At 42.4% G+C, this 22,149-nt stretch overlaps 1 protein-coding gene across 3 annotated transcripts in view; it reads left to right on the forward strand.

Moving 5' to 3' along the window:
• MAST4 (microtubule associated serine/threonine kinase family member 4) overlaps positions 1-22,149 on the forward strand; it is a 905,366-nt gene that overhangs the window by 829,530 nt on the left and 53,687 nt on the right. For all 3 annotated transcript variants that reach the window (XM_030193210.1, XM_030193211.1, XM_030193212.1), the window contains 4 exons: positions 1,529-1,737; positions 6,953-7,091; positions 13,233-13,365; positions 20,788-20,953. In XM_030193210.1, coding sequence (XP_030049070.1) covers positions 1,529-1,737; positions 6,953-7,091; positions 13,233-13,365; positions 20,788-20,953 — 647 coding nt within the window. The remainder of the gene's footprint in view (positions 1-1,528; positions 1,738-6,952; positions 7,092-13,232; positions 13,366-20,787; positions 20,954-22,149) is intronic.

Raw genomic sequence — 22,149 nt, forward strand, 5'->3', positions numbered from 1 at the left:
GCGCAGTTTTAAAGTTTTTAAATGAAGGTTTAGCCCTGACAGTCAAAGGAGAAAAGAGTTCCAAAAGAAAGAGGTGAAAAAAAGAAAACAGTAGCAGCCTATTTTGTAAAGGAATCTAGGCTTCTAGGTTTTGTTATAGAATACTAGTGTAAAGCAGTATTGGCATGCCTAACTAACATTTAGGCACCTGCACGTGCCAGCCACAAAGCTTGCATAAGTGCAAGTATCTAAATGCAGCAGGCACTTGCCTAACTTATAGTATTCTCTGTGTCTAACCCAGACTCCATCCCTTGTATGCCCCTATGCATACATGAGCTATGTAAGTTAAGTGGGTATGTGGCAAATAGTACTTAGGCAGAATTTTTGCATTTACATTCATATTTATAGAATATAATTATTATATTGTCATTTAAAAGCTTGGGAGAAGAAGCAGGCTTTCACATGCGTCTTTAACAAGAGCAATTTTGTGTTAGGTAAGGGACATCAATTTTAGAAATCATCAATTCATTTGGTAACTCTTGTCGTTGTTGGTCCCATCTTGTTATGGAACAAGGGTCACTGCACTACCATTGCACTGTTCCATTTAAGAAATCATCTACACCGTTCATATACCCACACAGGCTAATAAATTAATATCATAAAGGGGGAGACAAGTTTTTTTTTTTTTACATTTTCTTAGTATTTTTGTTGCACTTCCATTCTCTGTCTGAGGTCCCGTTAGGAAGCAGTTTTGGTTGAGTTTTCCTTGCTGTTGGGACTTAGCAGATTGCTTGACTGCTGCCAGAAGGGGACCTGTCAGCTCCAGTCATACAGAATATCAGCCCTGGAAATCAGCATAATCCACCCTGTAGATGTAGCTCAGCAAAGATGGACTTTCCAGTCAGCTGTGCTGAAGTACTGTTGTACATTAATTATGATTGTAGATCAGCCACTTCCAGGCCTACTTACACAACTAATTCAAATGACGTTCCTTGTAGCTTTTTATTTATTTTTTTAGAAGAATGCAGTTGGGATTAATTTTATGTTCAGCAGAGATGGAGGCAGTCACATGGAGGGAGAATCTTTGGGTATTTGGTGTGAAGCAGGCTTCAGTGTGTCTTAATTTAAACATAACTACAATATTAAAGCTTCCACCTAATACAAAATTACAAAATTATAATAGTATGTGGGGAAAAGCCTCAAAGAGCTCCCAGATCAAACATCAATCCGTCGGAGCTAAAACAGACCATCCGGTCTTCTCTTCATCATAGGCATAAAAAACCCACTCTAGGTAATTCTCGATGAAGTTCTATAGGCAAAAACCCCTGATAAACTACCCTGTATAAATTTCAACTAGGGCCGCAATAATTGCAATAATTAATTCAAAATATTTTTAGTTTCTCGTAAATAAGAATTTTGTGTTGCATTGCACTTAGCTTTATTGCTTGAGATTCAATGCTATTGTTGCTTCATGCTGTGTTGATCCTTAATTTAAACATAGACATGACAGACTCGTTTCTTTTTCTTGTCTTGGGTGTTTCCCTTTCAGGGCTGTTTACTTTGTACGTCATAAAGAAACAAGGCAGAGGTTTGCCATGAAGAAGATCAACAGACAGAATCTGATCCTGAGGAACCAGATCCAGCAGGTCTTTGTGGAGCGGGATATCCTGACATTTGCAGAAAATCCCTTTGTGGTCAGCATGTACTGCTCCTTCGAGACCAAACGCCACTTGTGCATGGTGATGGAATATGTAGAAGGTAGAGTATTCTCTAACACTTATCAAGGTTTGGGGGTGGAGAGAGAGAAACCAAAGAGATTGGAAGGAGTGTGTTCAGAAGTCATGTTTGCCTGACAAATGCACGTGGAAGCTTTGTGCTCTAACTATACTCCCAGGATCCAAACAATGAGTTGGACACATTCCCAGTCATTATCTCTGGATAATTTCCTGCAGAATGTTTGTGCTAGAGCAGTAATGGGAAATACTACATGAAAAATGCTGTTTGCTTGTTTGTTAATGTTCATAATGACAATGATATCTCTGACCATTGAATGTTAAAGATAGATATGCCATTTGTGCACCGCACTGTAGATTACAAGGTTACATACAGCGGATATTTCTGCCTTCTAGCTCTCTTAATTTTGCTATAAAGCTGCTATTACTATAGTTTAAGAAGTTCTCCTGTAATCACCCTTAAATCAGCAGAAGTGTTAGGAACCAAAACTGTGGTAGAATGCAAGCATGCTTGGGGAGGCCTTAAAGGAGTCTTGGCAGCAGGGCAAGGGTGAGAGAAGATTAGAGATTGGTCCTGTGACAGTTTCAGAGGGAAGCACAAATTCACAGAGCCGGTGGGCTAGATGGTCCTAATCTACTAACTCTGTCTTTGTGTCCTCAGGTATAATGCTGAAATTCTGATTACTTAGTGATCGATGACATGTTGCAATGGACTCTGGGGGGGAAGGGGGTATAACATGAATTTGGAAAGGCTGACCAGACCTCTCCCTGAATGGTTTGGCTACTATGAAATTTAGACTAGGAAGAATTTCAGACAGTGACCTCGTGGTTCTGACAGGTCTAGTGTTTACAAGGGAAGTACGTATATGCAAAGCACTGTCCACAAGCAGCTTCATAGTGAAATTGCCTAACATTCATGCTTTGAGACTGTTGGGAAGCAACAAATCAGTACTTAAGAAAGGAAAGGCATACTTTAGGGATAACACTGTTTGAGCTTACCATTCATTCTCACACTTACTTCAGGAGTAGATAAAATGCTTTGCTGAATCCCATAAGTACGTAAGTGTTGCCATACTGGGACAGACCGAAGCTCCATCCAGCCCAGTATCCTGTTTCCAACAGTGGCCAATCTAGGTCATTTTATGCTGTTTATCCTAGAATTAAGCAGTGGATTTTTGCATGTCCAATTTAATAATGGCTTACGGACTTTTCTTTTAGGAAGCTATCCAAACCTTTTTAAAATCCTGCTAAGCTAACTGCTTTTAATACATTTTCTGGCAGTGAATTCCAGAGTTTAATTATACGTTGAGTGAAGAAATATTTTCTCTGGTTTGTTTTAAATTTACTACTTTGTAGCTTCATTACTTGCCCCCTAGTCCTAGTATTTTTGGAAAGAGTAAACAAGCGATTCAAGTCTACCTGTTCCACTCCACTCATTATTTTATATACCTCTATCATATCTACCCTCAGCTGTCTTTTCTCCAAGCTGAACAGCTCTAGCCATTTCAGCCTTTCCTGATAGGGAAGTCGTCCCTTCCCCTTTATCATTTTTGTCGCCCTTCTCTGTACCTTTTCTAATTCCACTATATCTTGTTTGAGATGCAGTGACCAGAAATATTCAATTTGGTTTCTTTGCCAGCACACCACACTGAGCAGAGGGTTTCAGAGTATCTTCAATGATGACTTCTAGATCCTTTTCCTGGTCGGAGACTCCTAACACAGAACCTTGCATCATGTAGCTATAGTTCGGGTTCCTCTTTTCCACATGCATCACTTTGCACTTGCTCACATTAAACATGATCTGCCATTTGGATGCCCAGCTCCCAGCCTTGTAAGGTCATCTTGCAATTTTTCACAATCCTCTTGCAATTTAACAACTTTGAATAACTTTGTGTTGTGTGCAATTACCTCACTAGTTATTCCCATATCTAGATCATTTATAAATATGTTAAAAAGCAGAGGTCCCAACACAGACACCTGTGGAACCCCACTATCTACCCTTCTCCATTGAGAATACTGACCATTTAACCCTACTCTCTTGTTTTCTATCTTTTCTTCACTAAATCCATGTTGATTTTGTCTTATTAATCCATGCTTTTGAATATGCTCTATAATTTTGTTCTTTATAATAGTCTTGACCATTTTGCCTGGCACCAGTCTGTAATTTCCCTGATCACCTTTAGAACCCTTTTTAAAAAATCGGTGTTATATTGGCCACTCTCCAATCTTCCAGTACAGTGCTTGATTTTAAGGATAAATAATATATTACTAACAATAGTTCTGCAAGTTCATTTTTCAATTCTATCAATACTCTGGGATGTATACCATCCGGGCCTGGTGATTTGCTACTCTTCAATTTGTCATATTGCCCCATTAAATCTTCCAGGTTTACAGAGATTTGATTCAATTTCTCTGATTCGTCAGCATTGAATACCATTTCTGGCATCAGTTCTCTCCCACATCTTCCTCAGTGAATAGAAGCAAAAAATTCATTTAGTCTCTCCGCCATGGCCGTGTCTTCTCTGAGTGCCCCTTTTACCCCTCGGTCATCTAGCAGTCCCAACTGATTCTTTTGTCAGCTTCTTGCTTTTTGGCTTTCCTGCCCACTGCCACTGATCTGCTCGCTGCAACCGCTTCTTCAAAATAGCTGCTGAGACTTTAAGCGGTGGCCTTGCAAGACTTCTTCGGAAGTTTCACTAGGCCCCCACTTGAAGTCTCGGTAGTAATTTTGAAGCGGCAGTGAGCAGGAAAGAGTGTGGGTTTCTTTCCTGCCCTGAAGAGGCCACTTGACCACAAGGGCGCATTAAGGTAGGTTCAGGGAGGGCACCCTGAGGCTCAGGTGGGAAGCCAGCCAGCCCAGCCCAGAAACCCGGACAAACGGGCAGGCTTGAAAAAACCATGCAGACCCCCCACAGTCCCCTGAAAAGGAGGACATGTTTGGGGAAACCCAGATGTATGGTAACCCTATGTTTCCAGCAGATATTTGCAAGGCTGCTTTTAACCCCTAACCCTTACTCACTTGTTCAGTACCCTTATTTTATCATCTCCCTACCTTAGTAATTCCCTTATCTCTTTTTTGTCCTGTTTGTCTATCCTAAATAGATTGTAAGCTCTGTCAAGCAGGGACTGTCTCTTCATGTTCAAATGTACACTGCTGCGTACATCTAGTAGCGCTATAGAAATGATAAGTAGTAGTAAGGTAGCGACATGGTCGATGCTGCATACCTATGACAAGCACTACGGGTTTGGAAATTGCGATTTGCTTGGAAGATTGCTTTTGAATATCCCACAGGTTCTGGAATAGTGGGAAGCTATGTAATGGAAGTAGAAATTAAGTCTTACCTGAAAATTTTCTTTCCATTAGTCCTTTCCAGTGTTTCAGAGCCTCGCCTGAGGTTTCTGAGATGTTTAGTTGGAGCGAAGTAATGGGTCAAATAACGACTGACAACTTGGTGGTGCTTTCTGTATATTTTTTCTCTACAAGTTGTCCAGAGATGAGAGAGGTCCACACGTTTGCTCATCTGCAGGCAGATGATCAAAAGCCCCGCGCTGTTCCAAACCGCTCTAAAAATAATGCTGGAACAGTGCTGGGCGTTATTAGACCTATGATCAGAGATAATGACATGCAATTTAAGCACGCAATTATTTCTGATCATGGGGTAGAAGTGCGGGAGAATTGTGCCTGAGCATGCACTCAGCACAATTCTCCCCCACTTGTTAAATGGTGTGAAGCCCCACCCAGTGCATCCGAGGATACACTGGGCAGGGCTGGGCACCGCCATTTTGCAGGCGGTGTCGTCCAAGGAAGAGGAGGGAGGCAGGCTACCTCCCTCCTCCAACTCAAGGTGGGGGGTGGGGGATTGACACTGGACCACCAGGGACCCCTTGTTAATGCAAGGGGGTTAGGGGGGGGCCGGAGACCCACCGGATCTCCAGCCCTCCCTGAACTTTGTCAGGGGGACTGGAGGTCCGGCGGACCTCAGGCCCCCCCTGTCGCTGAGGGGGAGGGGTTGGTCACCCACTGGGCCGCCAGGGACCTTTTAGAAATGCTGAGGGGAATTAGGAGGTACCGGAGACCCACTGGAGACCCACTGGATCTCCAGTCCTCTTTCAACTTGGGGGGCATCGTCAGGGGGTACCGGAGGTCTACTGGACTTCCAGCCCCCCTGTCGCTGGGGGGGGGGTCTTCGGTTTCGGGTGGGGGGAATGGGGGCCTGCTAGCATGCAAATGAATGCTGGACAGGGCTCACCATTCCTTCCCAATGGTCTGCAAACCCTAACGTCAGCTCGGAGCTGGCGTAGGGTTTGCCACAGCCAGCAACCCAATCTTTGGCGCGCTAGTCCCTGATCATTGGAGATGAATAGGTTTAGCCCTGTTTTGCATGCATTTGCATGCTAGTTGCGTTCAGAGCCCTCAAGTGCGTTATTTCACGTGCTCGGGAACTCTGATCATGGGGCGGTAGCAAACGCCGGCGCTAGTATGGTGCTAACAGCCTCTAGCGCCAGCATTTGCTTCTGATCATCCGTATGCTGGTTAGTGTTAGGTTAGCGAGAGATATGTCTTAGCTCAGTTTTTAGTTCTCTATCACCACCTGCTGGTTGATGGGTACAACTATATCACAGGTTCCGGAATAGTGGGAAGGACTAATGGAAAGAAATTTTTCAGTTAAGATATAATTTCTCTTCCCCTCCCAAAAAAAATCATGCTTAACATTGGCCCCCCCCCCCCCCCTATATGTTTTAAACTGAGACCTAAGGATAATTATAAATTTCAATTTTTGAGCATGTAGGGAATAATCACACTGTTGGGTGAAGAATTACTGCCTGTCGGCCCTGATTTAAAACTAGGGATATACAGCCTTATATTTCAACTGTTTTTGACATTTGAGCCAAAAGTAGATGCCCTATCATTTTTCAGACACCACACCCACAAAAATATATAGGCAGCACATATTAGATAACTGGAAGGGCAGCATTTTAAGAGAGCTATGCATCTATTTTGATTGTGAGATTTTGCTTCAGTTATGAAGTTTTCTGTTTGATTTGCTGTTTTATTTGCTGAAGTTGTACACTTTGAAAATATCATCAATGATTGAAATCCAATAACAGCAAAAAAAATCACACTCTATCAAAACTCATCCCAGTCCCCAAATTTGAGAGAGACATGCTTTTGTTGTATTAATCAGTATAAGACCATGGCCTCAGTAATGATCTTTATTTTTGATTGTTTTCCATCCTAGGTGGAGACTGTGCTGCCTTGCTGAAGAACATGGGGCCTTTACCTGTAGACATGGCGCGGATGTACTTTGCTGAGACAGTTCTTGCCCTGGAGGATCTCCATAATTATGGAATAGTACACAGGGATTTAAAGCCAGACAAGTATGTATAAGGCCCAACTGAACTGAAGTTCAGGCCTACACTGGGGGAATCCTCAATGTCCATAGAGTTGCAGTTTAAGCAGACTTTTAACTATCACATTGCCAACTGGCTGTTTATCACAATTCTGTCTTTTCTGCTACTTGGCTACACCAAGATTTTATCCCACTGTGTAGTCATGGACTTGAGTATGTGTGCAACGTAGGCCTTAGCCTCAAAACCTAGGCTGTCAAATTTAGCTGCATTTTTAAATTGTGAAAAGCAGTCAGGCTCTTAAATGGCAGGCATTTGTTATTTATGTCAGCCTGTTCTGAACTCTTGCATAATGGTTGAACTATTCAACTGGAATGCTTGCTTTAATAAGAAATAATTTGTTGGTTTCTGTGATCACTGAATGAGCAAGATGGCACAGTTTATGCATAGTAAAAGAGCTTTGTGTTTTTCAGAGTCCTAAAATGATTTTTTCCCCCCCTGGGCAAATTCCACCAGTCCCCCCCCCCCCCCCCACACACACATCCAGCTCACTCAAATCCAGGAGCGTAGCCAGACTTCGGCGGGAGGGGGGATCCAGAGCCCGAGGTGAGGGGGCACATTTTAGCCCCCTCCCCGGCACTGCTGACACCCCCTCCCCCCGCCATTGCTGACACCCCCCTGACCTCCCCACTGCAGCCGCCACCAACTTTGATGACCCCTTCCAACGACCCTCTTGACCCCCCTCCCGCCACCGCTGTGGGCTACCTTTGCTGGCGGGAGACCCCCAGTCCCCGCCATCCGAGGTCCTCTTCTTCCAGCGAAGGCTTCGTTCTGTTTCTGACGTCCTGCACGTTGTACGTGCAGACGTCAGACTCACAGAACAGAACGAAGCCTTGCCGTGGGCTACCTTTGCTGGCGGGGACCCCAATCCCCACCAGCCAAGGTCCTCTTCTTCCCGCGAAGGCTTTATTCTGTTTCTGACGTCCTGCACGTGCAGGACATCAGAAACAGAACAAAGCCTTCATGGGAAGAAGAAGACCTCGGCTGGTGGGGATTGTGGTCCCCTGCCAGCAAAGGTAGCCGATGGGGGGGGGGGGGGGGGGGGGGGTCATCGGCAGGGGGGCCCAGGGCCAAATCTATGGGGGCCCAGGCCCCCATGGCCCCACTTAGCTACGCCACTGCTCAAATCTAGGTGTGAGACCCGGAGTAACAAATTTTCATTCAGAACTACCTAAGGGCTTTTTTTCCCATATTTTCTATTACCCTTCTCTTCCCCAACACATTTAGGAGTCTAGGTGGGTGGTGGTGCGGGGGGGGGGAGTCCTAGGCATCTCCTCCATGTACCGTCACCCACTCCCCTTCCCCCCCATACATTAAAATCATTAAAATCCTCTCTGCTGCAGTCTTCACCCAGACAGCAGCACTCATAGGCTGCCTGCGACCTGCACCAGGACTTCCTCCCTGAACTGTTTCGCCCTTCACAAAACAGGAAGTTGCATCAGAAGGGGCGAGACGGTTCAGGGAGGAAGTCCCGGTGCAGGCCACAGGCAGCCTATGAATACTGCTGCCACTGCCCGGGTGAAGAATGCAGCAGAGAGGATTTTAAGGTGGGGACCAGGTCTGACAGGGGGGTGCATATGCAACAGGTACATCTAGTTTAAATACGCCACTGTCTACAGCATCCATATACCACAACTGACCCAGTGAGTGGAAGGTCCAGTGCAGGAACTGAATCTGGATCTCCTGTAAGGCAGTACACAGCACTTGCTATCTGCATTACTGGACTAGCCTTTTAAATAAGGAGAACAGACGAGCTGAAATAAAACATTTTCTAATGTTCTGTAATGTGCCATGAAGAAATATTTTGAAAGTGTTTTTAGTAGTTTGGCACCACTTACACATGTAAAAAAGCACATTTATATGTGTAAATTGGTATTTTTATTTCTTCATACCAGCGGTCCACAGTACTCAAATACAGACAGACTAAAGGTCTATGAAGCCCGGTATCCTGTTTCTTGCAGTGGCCAATCCAGATCACAAGTACCTGGGAATCTCAAAGTGGATGTTCCCAAGTCCAACTTAATAATGATTTATGGAATTTCGTTTAGAAACTTGTTTTAAACCCTGCTGTACTAACCAATTTTACCATATTCTCTGGCAACAAATTTCAGAACTTATTAAATATTGAGTGAAGAAATATTTTCTCCAGTTTTTTCTAACTTCATTGCATTCCCCCTAGTCCTTATACTGTGGAAAGAGTGAACAAGAGATTTGAAGGCGATATTCTGGGCGTAGATTGAGTGGACCTTCAAGATATACCTACAGTGGGGGAAATAAGTATTTGATCCCTTGCTGATTTTGTAAGTTTGCCCACTGACAAAGACATGAGCAGCCCATAATTGAAGGGTAGGTTATTGGTAACAGTGAGAGATAGCACATCACAAATTAAATCCAGAAAATCACATTGTGGAAAGTATATGAATTTATTTGCATTCTGCAGAGGGAAATAAGTATTTAATCCCTCTGGCAAACAAGACCTAATACTTGGTGGCAAAACCCTTGTTGGCAAGCACAGCGGTCAGACGTCTTCTGTAGTTGATGATGAGGTTTGCACACATGTCAGGAGGAATTTTGGTCCACTCCTCTTTGCAGATCATCTCTAAATCATTAAGAGTTCTGGGCTGTCTCTTGGCAACTCGCAGCTTCAGCTCCCTCCATAAGTTTTCAATGGGATTAAGGTCTGGTGACTGGCTAGGCCACTCCATGACCCTAATGTGCTTCTTCCTGAGCCACTCCTTTGTTGCCTTGGCTGTATGTTTTGGGTCATTGTCGTGCTGGAAGACCCAGCCACGACCCATTTTAAGGCCCTGGCGGAGGGAAGGAGGTTGTCACTCAGAATTGTACGGTACATGGCCCCATCCATTCTCCCATTGATGCGGTGAAGTAGTCCTGTGCCCTTAGCAGAGAAACACCCCCAAATAACATTTCCACCTCCATGCTTGACAGTGGGGACGGTGTTCTTTGGGTCATAGGCAGCATTTCTCTTCCTCCAAACACGGCGAGTTGAGTTCATGCCAAAGAGCTCAATTTTTGTCTCATCTGACCACAGCACCTTCTCCCAATCACTCTCGGCATCATCCAGGTGTTCACTGGCAAACTTCAGACGGGCCGTCACATGTGCCTTCCGGAGCAGGGGGACCTTGCGGGCACTGCAGGATTGCAATCCGTTATGTCGTAATGTGTTACCAATGGTTTTCGTGGTGACAGTGGTCCCAGCTGCCTTGAGATCATTGACAAGTTCCCCCCTTGTAGTTGTAGGCTGATTTCTAACCTTCCTCATGATCAAGGATACCCCACAAGGTGAGATTTGCGTGGAGCCCCAGATCTTTGTCGATTGACAGTCATTTTGTACTTCTTCCATTTTCTTACTATGGCACCAACAGTTGTCTCCTTCTCGCCCAGCGTCTTACTGATGGTTTTGTAGCCCATTCCAGCCTTGTGCAGGTGTATGATCTTGTCCCTGACATCCTTAGACAGCTCCTTGCTCTTGGCCATTTTGTAGAGGTTAGAGTCTGACTGATTCACTGAGTCTGTGGACAGGTGTCTTTCATACAGGTGACCATTGCCGACAGCTGTCTGTCATGCAGGTAACGAGTTGATTTGGAGCATCTACCTGGTCTGTAGGGGCCAGATCTCTTACTGGTTGGTGGGGGATCAAATACTTATTTCCCTCTGCAGAATGCAAATAAATTCATATACTTTCCACAATGTGATTTTCCGGATTTAATTTGTGATGTGCTATCTCTCACTGTTACCAATAACCTACCCTTCAATTATGGGCTGCTCATGTCTTTGTCAGTGGGCAAACTTACAAAATCAGCAAGGGATCAAATACTTATTTCCCCCACTGTATATTCCACATTTTAGAATGACAATATGAATATATCCTCTAAAGCAGGGGTTTTCAACCCAATTCTCAGAGCACACCTAACCAGTCAGGATTTTCAAGATATCCCCATTGAATTCAATAGGGATATCCCGAAAACCCTGAGTGTGCCCTGAGAACTGGGTTGAAAACCTGTGTTCTAAAGTTTCCCCCACTGACATTTATACCTGCTTTAAATCACACATTACTCTTTGCTTATGACTCCTTTGGATCTGGTCTTGAGGGGAGACCTTGAGGGAGGGGATGCGCTTACCTCACTGTTGTTAAAAAATCATATTGGGTTGCCAAAACATAGAGCTTTGAAGAACAACTCTTTAATCAGATCTCTGTTTATGTTTCCAAAATCTACCACTTAGATATGTAAGTAGCAAGATCATAGTTAATGTGTGTAATTAGAGCCACTTGCATGTTCAATCCCCCAAGCTATGCCACTCTCCCCTTTTTTTTTGTTCACATTCTGTGTTGTAAAACGGCTTCCTCTGATGTATATGGCACCATACATATATTTGTTTACTGGGTACTCAGCAGTGTTGTCTAGTAGCTAGCAGTGGCGTACCAAGGGGAGGCGGTGGGGGCAATCCGCCCCGGGTGCACGCCGCTGGGGGGTGCTGCGGCGCGTGCCTGTGGGCTCCAACTTCGCTAACTTCGCTCGTTCGCTGCAGCTCCCTCTGCCCCGGAACAGGTTACTTCCGGGGGGGGGGGGGGCGCATCGGCGATCCGCCCAGGGTGCAATCCAAGCTAGGAACGCCACTGGTAGCTAGTTACTGTACTTAAGTAAATGTTTTGTTAGTTTTACTTGTAAAGAAGTACAGGATAACATATGTTACTTTTACTAAAGTAATAATTTCACCAATGTTTTCTACTTTTACTCAGTTACATCTGATGCTTGCAGTTAAAAGTAAAAAGTAAATGCGGAAGGGAGATGTAAATGACAATTCCTCAGTAAACCAAATGAAACAGCAAAACTGGGAACAGGATTTTGTTATTGCAAACCTCATCACGCAAACGGTGGAATCTCATCTTAAATTTTGCTGTTCCGTGAATATAGCCTATAAGAAAGTGAAGTTGCCTGTGTTTCTTGAACTGGTTACTGGTCTCCAGGCAAACAAAACAGTGTTGAGTTTGGGTCCTTTTAATCCAGAGATGAAACTTAAGCTTGTAGCAATTCTTGGTGAACAGACATTTGTCTCTACCATGTGTGTGTATATATTCAATTAAAAATCCTTTTGAGTACAACAAAATCCTGAAAACTAAATAGATAGGTAAAATATCTGCCTACCTATTCTAAACTAGTTAAATCAAGTTTAATAGAACATACCACCCAATTAGTAATAACCCATCTCAGTTGCCCCAAAGGAGCTCATTAAATAGTCCAAGACAGAAAAAACTCCACCAGAGATGGTTAGAACAAAGTTCCAATTAGAAAAAACCCAGTTCCTTCACTCAAATGTAGACACCAGCAAGTGGAAAAATCTGATGAATATCTTCAGCCGATGCTCACTTCCCATATACTGACAAAAGTCCACATTTATTACACCAGTTTCCTGGAAAAAATCATAATCCAAAAAGACCAGGGACTAGCAACCACCATAAATACATAGGAGTTCTCAGTCCTCACTCAAGGAGGTGTTAGCCTGACGATGATAACAAAGATGAAGATGCAAGCGATGAATTAGACAGCACCACTTCTAATGCCGATGATAATGATAATAATGGTGTTAAAATACTCTTTGCTATATAGAATTCAAGTGTTTCAGAGATTCTCTTGATCGTAACCTGCAGATCCAGTCAAAAGACATTAGTAATATTGTAACCTGACCTGATTTGAAGGAACTTTTTATCAGACTGAACAATCCACTTTCTGCTAGTGCAGTTGTTGAACCTTTTTAGCTCTGCCAGATTAATGACTCATTCACACTCACATGAGTGACTCATTTTCAAAAATGTAGTTTTACTAAAAGCAAAGTGGATTCAGTTTTAGATCAATAAATTTGTTGGGCTAAAACATTAACACTAGTTGCATTCATTGTAGTTGTGTTACATTTACTTTTTGCTCCAAAAGTATTATATTAGGCAATTACTTTTTTTACTTTTACTTCAGTAAATTATTTAATGTGTTCTTCACTTTACTTTTTACTTAAGTATTAAAATATACATTTATTTTTACTTAAGTGCGTTTTATGGCCTAGTCTCCCTTTACAAAATTATCTTTTTTTTATTTGCAGCTTGTTGGTGACATCCATGGGACATATAAAACTGACAGACTTTGGGCTTTCGAAAGTGGGTCTAATGAGCATGACAACCAATCTCTATGAGGGCCACATTGAAAAAGATGCACGTGAATTTCTGGATAAGCAGGCAAGCTTGGTTCATTTCTTTCATTGCCACCCTGTAAATAATTCAAGACGTGAAGAAAAACTGCATTATATTTCAGTGGGAAATAGAGTGAAGAAATCTTCTAATCATTTTAAGGATGAATTTTTAACAGCCCACCTAAGTTGTGCTTCTACATAGTTCACACATAAGTTACACAAGTTCTCAAAAGGCACAAGTACTTTCCAACAGAAAATTATTGCCCCTATTTGTGACAACTGGTATTTGATACACAGAAACGTTTTTCAGAAAATGTGTGTGTACTTTGGAAAATCAAGAATAATGCATGCAGGTCTAAATCCAACCCCAGTTCTGGGAACACCTTCACTTGCTACAGACATAAAGTGTACAGTATGGACTAGGTTCAGTAAATGGCGCCCACACTGAAAAAAAATGAGTTATTCTGTAAACGGCGCTCCAAGTCGGGCACTGTTTATAGAATAGTGCCAGGATCTGCACCCAACTTTGGGTTCAAGAATTTATACCAGCTGAAACCTAGTGTAAATCCTGGCACATAAATTAGGTGTGGATCCCCTGAATTCTATAATACTGTGAATAATTCTATAATCTTCAGTGAATGCGCCTGACCCTCCCATGGCCACACCCCCTTTTCAGTTACGAGCTAAAACATTTGTGCGTGCATCTTTATAGAATAATGCTTAGCAAGATGCGTGCAATCCAAATTATTGCCAGTTAATGCCAATAATTGATTGTTAGTGCCCGATTATTAGTGCTAATTGGCTCATTGCTCAAATTGGGAGTGCAATTTTGAAGCCCCATTTACAGATTCTTAGGGTATATGGTATTAAATACATACTCCAGACAGTTTTATATAACAAGCTATCTCCATTCATAAATCATTGAATTAAGTGGCTTGGAAAATTATCCTGGTTTTGCATTTTGTTCACACAATCTTTTTGGCTTTAATGGAACATAAGGATACTATTAGAAAATAAGTATGCCCCATAAAACATTTCAGATCCCAAAATAACCATTTAAATTTAAGGACGCAGCAACAACTACATGAAACTAATCCTACTATCAGACCGTCTAGGTTTTATTATGTAGGCTATTTTGTGGTAAGATCTATTAGACTTTGTATTATTTTGAACAGCATTTACTTCGAGTATTCTGCTGTAGATTTTGAAGGCCATATATAGGACCTATTTTCAGAATAGCTGTCTTATACTGTGGCCAGCAGTAATTCTCTTTTCATGGATGAGGCGAGACACTGATATAATGCTTTTATTACAACTTATATGTACCTCATTCCACCACAATAACACTGTATTCATTCATTCATACCATGTATTTGTTCAGACCGGAATCAGTTAAAGCCGTTAATGGTAATATGTAAGCCACATTGAGCCTGCAAAGAGGTGGGAAAATGTGAGATACAAATGTAACAAATAAATATTTATCTTTGAGGTTCTTATAACTGCCAATACAGCCCCTTGCACAGTCCAAATGACTATAAACATTATTATTCCTTAGAATCCCCATGGTCCAGACTATAGCCTATATGGTTTAAGCTGGAAACTCAGTTTCCTTCTATAGCAAAATCACAGTTTCCTTGTCTGCCCATTTCCTTTCTGAACCCATGGTATGGCTTTTCAGCTTTGCCTCACTTGTTGCCCAATGCTCAGAACCAAACACGGGCGCTAGAGGCGATTAGCGCCAGACTAGCACCTGCATTAGTGAGCACAGAATGCTCAGAGGCTGTAGCATGGGAGACCACATGTGCACCAAATATTAGCGCAAATAACATGCTAATGTAGTCCAAGGGCGTAGCCAGACTTCGGCGGGAGGGGGGGTCCAGAGCCCGAGGAGAGGGGGCATATTTTAGACACCCCCCCCCCCCCCGCCATTTTTGGCCGCCACCACCACCACTGCCTTTGATTCCCCCCCCCCCCCCAGTGCCAACCCTTTCGACACCCCCTTCCCGCCACCAGCCCTCCCCCGCCATCGGGTACCTTTGCTGGCGGGAGTCCCCAACCCCCGCCAGCCGAAGCCCTCTTCTCCGGCGCAGCCGCATTACTGATCTGCAAGGCTTCTGTTTCTGTGAGTCTGACGTTGGCATCGGGAGGGTTGGCGGCAGGAGGGGGTGTCGAAGGGGTTGGTGGCGGGAGGGCCAGGGCCAAATCTACGGGGGCCCATGCCCCTGTGGCCCCACGTAGCTACGCCCCTGATGTAGTCAAACGGATGTTAATAAAGTAATTTCCTGTTCTCTCCCAATGCTCAGAGGACAGCGCACAAAACAAAGCTGTCTTACCACTGAAAAAATAATGCCAGCTCAGAGCAGGTATTATGGCAGAGGTTTTCAACCCAGTCCTCGGGGCATACCCAGCCATTTGGGATTTTCACGATATCTCCACTGAATTCAATGAAGATATCCTGAAAACCCTGACTGACTTGGAAGTGCCCCGAGGACTGGATTGAAAACCACTGTGTTAGGTTGTTTGAAGAGAGGATTTCTCATGATTTTTTCTTTAAAATCTGCCAGGTTTTATATAATTTAGAAGCAGAAGGAAGCCTATGCATGCCCCTAAGCGCTGGTAGTGAGAGATGAATGTGTGCAAGTCAGAACAAATCCAAAAGTGAAAGCGCACATTGGCGCCTGTTTCCTGCGTTTAAATATATGCCTTCCAAGTAAAAAAAAAAAAAAATTGAAATGCTTATATTTAAAGGCACAGAAAACAAATGCTAATGTGTGCTTCAGTTTTAGGATTGCCAGGCACATGCTCGCAGGAGCTCAGCTTACTGCAAAACTCTTCTTTGTATGCACCAAGCACGTTCCCCCCCCCCCCCCCCCCTTGCTTTTGCTTTTACAGCATGTATATAATTTGAATACCATTTCCTTTGAGCATTGGTGAGTTAGGTTTCTGCACTGTTCCAGTGGTATGGTTTTATTGCTGCTGGCTTACCGCAGGAGTTTTGAGCATCGGCCCATTGGACAATCCTCCTTCCTGCCTGTTGTCTTCTCCGCAAACAGTTTAGGCTTTTCTTCCATTAACCAGCAGACAGCGTTAATTGGCCCCAGGTGCTTAGTTAACTTTGCTTATGCTTTGAGCCCTTGCTGCTTTCTTATTACATCTCCCAGACTGCATGTTTCCTACATAAATTCCTGTTCTGTCACCTCCAGGGACTACAACTTCCAACATTCCCATGAGCTCACTTTCAGTTGTTTAATGTTTCTGGAGCTTCCTTGGGCCCCAAACTGTAGTAACATGTTGCCCAGCATGGCACACTTGACTATTAATAATAGAGAGACCAATTGGATGCAAATATGTCTCTCTCAACTGTTGCCCTGCTGTACCAAAGTTTTGTACTCTTCATTTAATTTTTATGCCTCAAGTCAGGAAAATTTCCTGAGCTTTCTAACTGTCCAAACATCTAGGGATATTTAGTCTTACAACAGCTATTTCCACTTTATAAAAGTTACATTCAGATCTTTTTAAAAGCATCTCTACATATAAACAGCAGTATTTACATATAGTTACAAGTGTAAATAGAGATTTCAGAAAGCTGCTATCTATATGTTGAAATGGTTGGAATGAGGAGACTCGAGGGGATATGATTTTGACATGGTTTGTTGGGTGTGGGGGTTTCAAATTTATACATGTATTTCTCATCGTATAATGGGAATATACAAATATAGAAACAAATTTCCTTTTTGAGTTCTGTGGCAATTTAGAGAAGTGCATAGAATTTTAAAAATTCTCATTTTGGCCAAGGCTTTACACAAAGGATTAAAGTAATAGGGGGCTCATTTTCAAAGCATATAGACTTAAAAGTTACGTGGAGAGGCACTTTCGATATGGACGTCTAAGTCCAATTTTGGACGTTTTGCTAAAAATGTCCAAAATTCAGGTGAGGAATATAGCCATTTTCAAAGCAGAAAAACATCTTCTTCTTTCCCCCCCCCCCCCCCCCCCCCAAAAAAAATGGCTATTTGCTAGATGTTAGTGTGCTCTGTGCATTTATCTTTTTGGCCCATTTTTGAAAAAAAAAGTCCAAGTGAAAAATGCACAAAATCAAGCCATTGGGATATAGGAGGAGCCATCATTCTTAGTAGACTGGCTACACAGACATCCCAGGAGACCAGTGGGGCACCCTAGGAGGCACTGCAGTAGACTTCATATAAATGCTCCCGGGTACAAATCTCACCATTGCTCCATTATTTTGTCTGCGGAGCCCCCCAAAACCCACTACCCCCAACTGTACACCACTACAATAGCCCTTATGGGTGAAGGGGGCACTTTATGTGGGTACACTTGGTTTCTGGTGAGTTTTGGAGGGCTCACAGTTTCCACCACAAGTATAGTGGGGGGGGGGGGGGTATGGGCCTGGGTCCACCTGTTTGCAGTGCACTGCACTCACCACTAGACTACTCCAGGGATCTGCATGCTGCTCTAATGGACCTGAGTATTACATCTGAGGTTGGCTTAGAGGCTGGTAAGCAATGTTTTTCATCACATTTTTGGGAGGTGGGAGGGGATTAGTGACCACTGGGGGAATAAGGAGAGTCATCCCTGATTCCATTCAGTGGTCATCTGGTCATTTAGGGCACTTTTGTGTGGCTTATTTATTAATAAAACAAGTCTAGACCAAATATTCAACTTATAGCCCTGGATGTTTTTGTTTTGTTCCATTATGGCAGAAAAACACCCAGATCCCGCCCCTGGCACACCCCTGACATACCCCTGACATGCCCCCTTGTGATTTGAACACACTTCTGATGGACTTCATAGAAAAAAACATCTAAAAATTGGTTTTGAAAATACCAGTTGGGACATTTTAGTGAGAGAAATGTCCAAATGCAGATTTATACCACTTTTTGGACACTTTTCTCTTTTGAAAATGAGCCCCATAGTAACCTATGTAACTTTGTAAGTGTGTGCGCTTTGAAAAATGAGCCTCTAAATCTCCTTAATCTTCAGTTTTTTATTTCTGCCTCAAATGTAAAAAAAAAAAACATTCTCTAGTGGCTTCAAACTTTAATTGTTGCCTTTTATACATGCAGTTATCTGAGACTGGGGGACATTCCGGATTAAGTGCTAGCACTTATGCATGGAGTTGCAAAATAGCCTTTCCTATGTATACATATAAGTTGCTTCATGGTGCCACTTGCTGTTTTCATATATAGCCTTTCAAAATTGTTGGCATTTACAAATGGATTTGCTGGCATCTTATATATTTTATAGAATTCTTAGTGTTTAGCAGTCTTCTGTAAAATACCAGCAGAACTGTGAACATCCTGACTTCTGTAACTTATGCAAAATGGGCCTTTCTGTTTGATAGGGATTTAACTTCCCTGGATAAGTTTTTGTACACCCTTCTTCATCAGAACCAAAAGTTTGAGATAAAACTCTTTATAATTGTTGTTCATTTTTACTTAGTTCTAAATGTTTGTAGTTTTTCATATTTCTTTTAATACTCTTGATTTGTGAGCACAAAGAATCAATCCTTTGCCCATGACAGTTATATGATGGGAAACTAAGAGGACTATGCATCTGTCCTGTTTAAGTTTGTGTATTTTTCATTTTGGCTAGTATAACTCTCCGTCAGTGATTCCCCAGGTCTGGTTTTCAGGATATCCACAATAAATATTCATATTCTACATTTGACAAAAGAGCTAGGTTAATGTGCCTATTTGATTATCTTGAAACACTAGACCTGTCTGTGGATCTCAAGGAATGAATATGGAAACCATTGGTGCGTAAGCAAGCACCTTTCCTGGGGCATTACAGATGGTTTCCAATTCCCAGTCTCCCCAGCATTATAGTCTATTAGTAAGATGAACGATCTAATTGTTTGCAGGAGAGACAGTGAAAAAGATGAATGGAAAACTGTTATTATGAAGGAATGCAGAAGTCTCCGCAGAGTAGTTTTGGAAGTCATGATGCATTGTACAATCAAGGGTGCTAAAATTCTAGCTATGGCCCATTTCCTTTAATGCATGCCTCATTACCATTTGCCCACAATCTGTTCACTGTAAAACTTACTTAAGGTAAATGTGTCTTAAATGTAGTACACAAGGATTTGTTTGTGTATTTTTAGCTGATAAACCATTAGCATGGCAGCAGAGATTTACTGTGTGATATGGAGTTGTGTGACATTGAATCTCCCCTCCCCCGGCATTATTCTAGTTGCACAATTTTTATAAGAGTGTGGAAGATAATATAGTTTAATAATATAAGAAACTTGATATTCAACCTTTTGTATCCATCAAAGTGGTTTACAATAAAATAAATTAAGAAAGGAACACCAATAATAATAGAAAAGGCACATTCATTCAAGAGACACACCAGCCTCCCCCCCCCCCATAAAATATAAAAATAATATGCTTAAATCCCTGAAGATTCCCGAGGCATCCACTTCAAGACTATCCAAATGCCATCTGAAAAAAATACACTTTCAAACACGCTTTAAAACATTGGAGGGTGTTTTCCTCCCGCGACCAACTTGGAAGCTGGTTCTATAAGGGACCACACCAAAAAAAAAGGCACGGCCCCTAGTTACTGTCAATCGGGCATTTGAAGTATTAGGGAGGGCCAACAAAGAAGATGCCCAAGATCTCAAACATCTCCCCGACATATATCGTATTAAACATCAATGCCAAATACAATGCCTTCATTTAGGAGGTCTTTTACAAAGCAGCGGTAAAAATCAGCTGCCAGTAAATGCTGACACACCCATAGGAATATAATGGGCCTCTCAGCGTATACCAGCAGCTGATTTTTACTGCGAACTAAAAACGCTAGCGTGGCTTTGTAAAAGACCCCCTTAAAGCCTTATGAAACAGAACCAAATATTTATATAAGGCTCTATATTCTATTGATAGTCAATGATACTGCAAATAAAGTGGGGTAATATGCTCTCTAACCCCAATCCCCCCCCCCCCAAAAAAAAAAAAAAAAGCAGAGACCCATTGTTGAGGTGGTGATATTGGTCAACCAAATGCTTTGTATGGAAGTGATCACTGTATGCCGAAGAGTGTAGGTTGCCCCTCACATGCTGTAAAACAGCAGAGTTTTGTGATGCCCTGTGGATTGAACTGTAGCTGCCTCAGACATCTTTGTGAATCTTCTAAACCCCCCCCCCCCCCCCAGGGCTTTCTGTCATGTCTCAGTAGATTTGGATTTTTAGATTGATTTTGCCTTTACAAATCCAAGCTCTAAGTTACATACAAGTACAGTGGACAGCTCTGTAAATTAAAGCAGGGAGATTCTGTTTTTATTTATATACTGCCTAGACCTTAAGCGGTTTACAATTTCATTACCAAGTGCAGGCAGTGTCTATAATGGGCTCACAATCTTAATTTTAAACATGGCAATGATACTTAAGTTGCTCATTTTAACAGAATTTTGTAACCAGATTAGCGGTTTTATGTTTTTACTTTTTCAGGTCTGTGGTACCCCTGAATACATAGCACCAGAAGTAATTCTGAGGCAAGGTTATGGCAAACCGGTGGACTGGTGGGCCATGGGGATCATCCTTTATGAATTTCTGGTTGGGTGTGTGCCATTCTTTGGGGATACACCAGAGGAGCTCTTTGGACAGGTTATTAGTGGTAAGTAGCACTAAACGGAACTGAATTCTTTTGAAAGACCATATTTTTGAAGGTGTCACAAAATTTTATGCACAATTGTTTTTGTAAGTTAGGACTTTGTCTCAAATTTGCATGTATGCAAAAAAAAGAAAGTAGCCTTGTCAAACTAAAAAAAAAAACAAAAACCATCAGCTTCAATTACTTGACAACTATTCAGACATGCTAGAAATCAAATATAGAACAATCCCATATGATCTGAGTAAATTAAATTATAATGAACAGCTCAAGAAGGAAAGAACATCTTTTGTGCTGCCTCATTCTGTTACTAAGGATTATGCTTCAGCTAAATCAGAGTATACACCACCCCTCTAAATCATTTTAACACTTAGGAAAACTATTTTTTTACTCAATTCTTAGAGATCTGTTTATCAAGCTGTGATGTGCACTTTCAATGATTAACCCCCATTGCAAATGACAGGGTCCGCAGTAAATAACATGTATTACTGTGCTTCACGGGTATATAAATAGACCCACTAATTCATAAATTTAAAGAGTTCCATCATCTCCATATTATTTTTTCTCCTTTTAATCCTTTTAATCTTTTCTGTTTTGCTGTAACATATTTTACTCTTCAATGTGTACATTGTTTTGGTAAAACCCTTATCCACACCCTTATCCATACTCTTATCACCTCCCGTCTTGATTATTGCAACCTGCTTCTCACCGGCCTCCCTCTTAGCCATCTCTCTCCTCTTCAATCAGTCCAAAACTCTGCTGCGCGACTCATTTTCTTCCAAAGTCACTATGCTCACATTAGCCCTCTCCTTAAATCACTCCACTGGCTCCCTATCCATTTCCGTATTCAATTCAAACTTCTCTTATTGACCTATAAGTGCATTCACTCTGCCGCTCCCCAGTACCTCTCCACTCTTGTCTCTCCCTACACCCCCCACCCCCGGGTATGCCATTCTGTAGATAAATCTCTCTTATCTGTCCCCTTCTCTACTGCTAATCCCAGACTCCGTTCCTTTTATCTTGCTGCACCTCACGCCTGGAATAGGCTTCCCGAGCCTATTTGTCTAGCCCCGTCTTTGGCCGTTTTCAAGTCGAAACTTAAAGCCCACCTCTTTACCACTGCTTTTGACTCCTAACCACTACTCACTTGCCCTGTCCTTTTATCCTCCTCTTTATTCCCTTTCCCTTACCCTTTGTTGTTC

This window comes from Microcaecilia unicolor, chromosome 2, assembly GCF_901765095.1.
Source record: "Microcaecilia unicolor chromosome 2, aMicUni1.1, whole genome shotgun sequence".
NCBI lineage: Eukaryota > Metazoa > Chordata > Amphibia > Gymnophiona > Siphonopidae > Microcaecilia > Microcaecilia unicolor.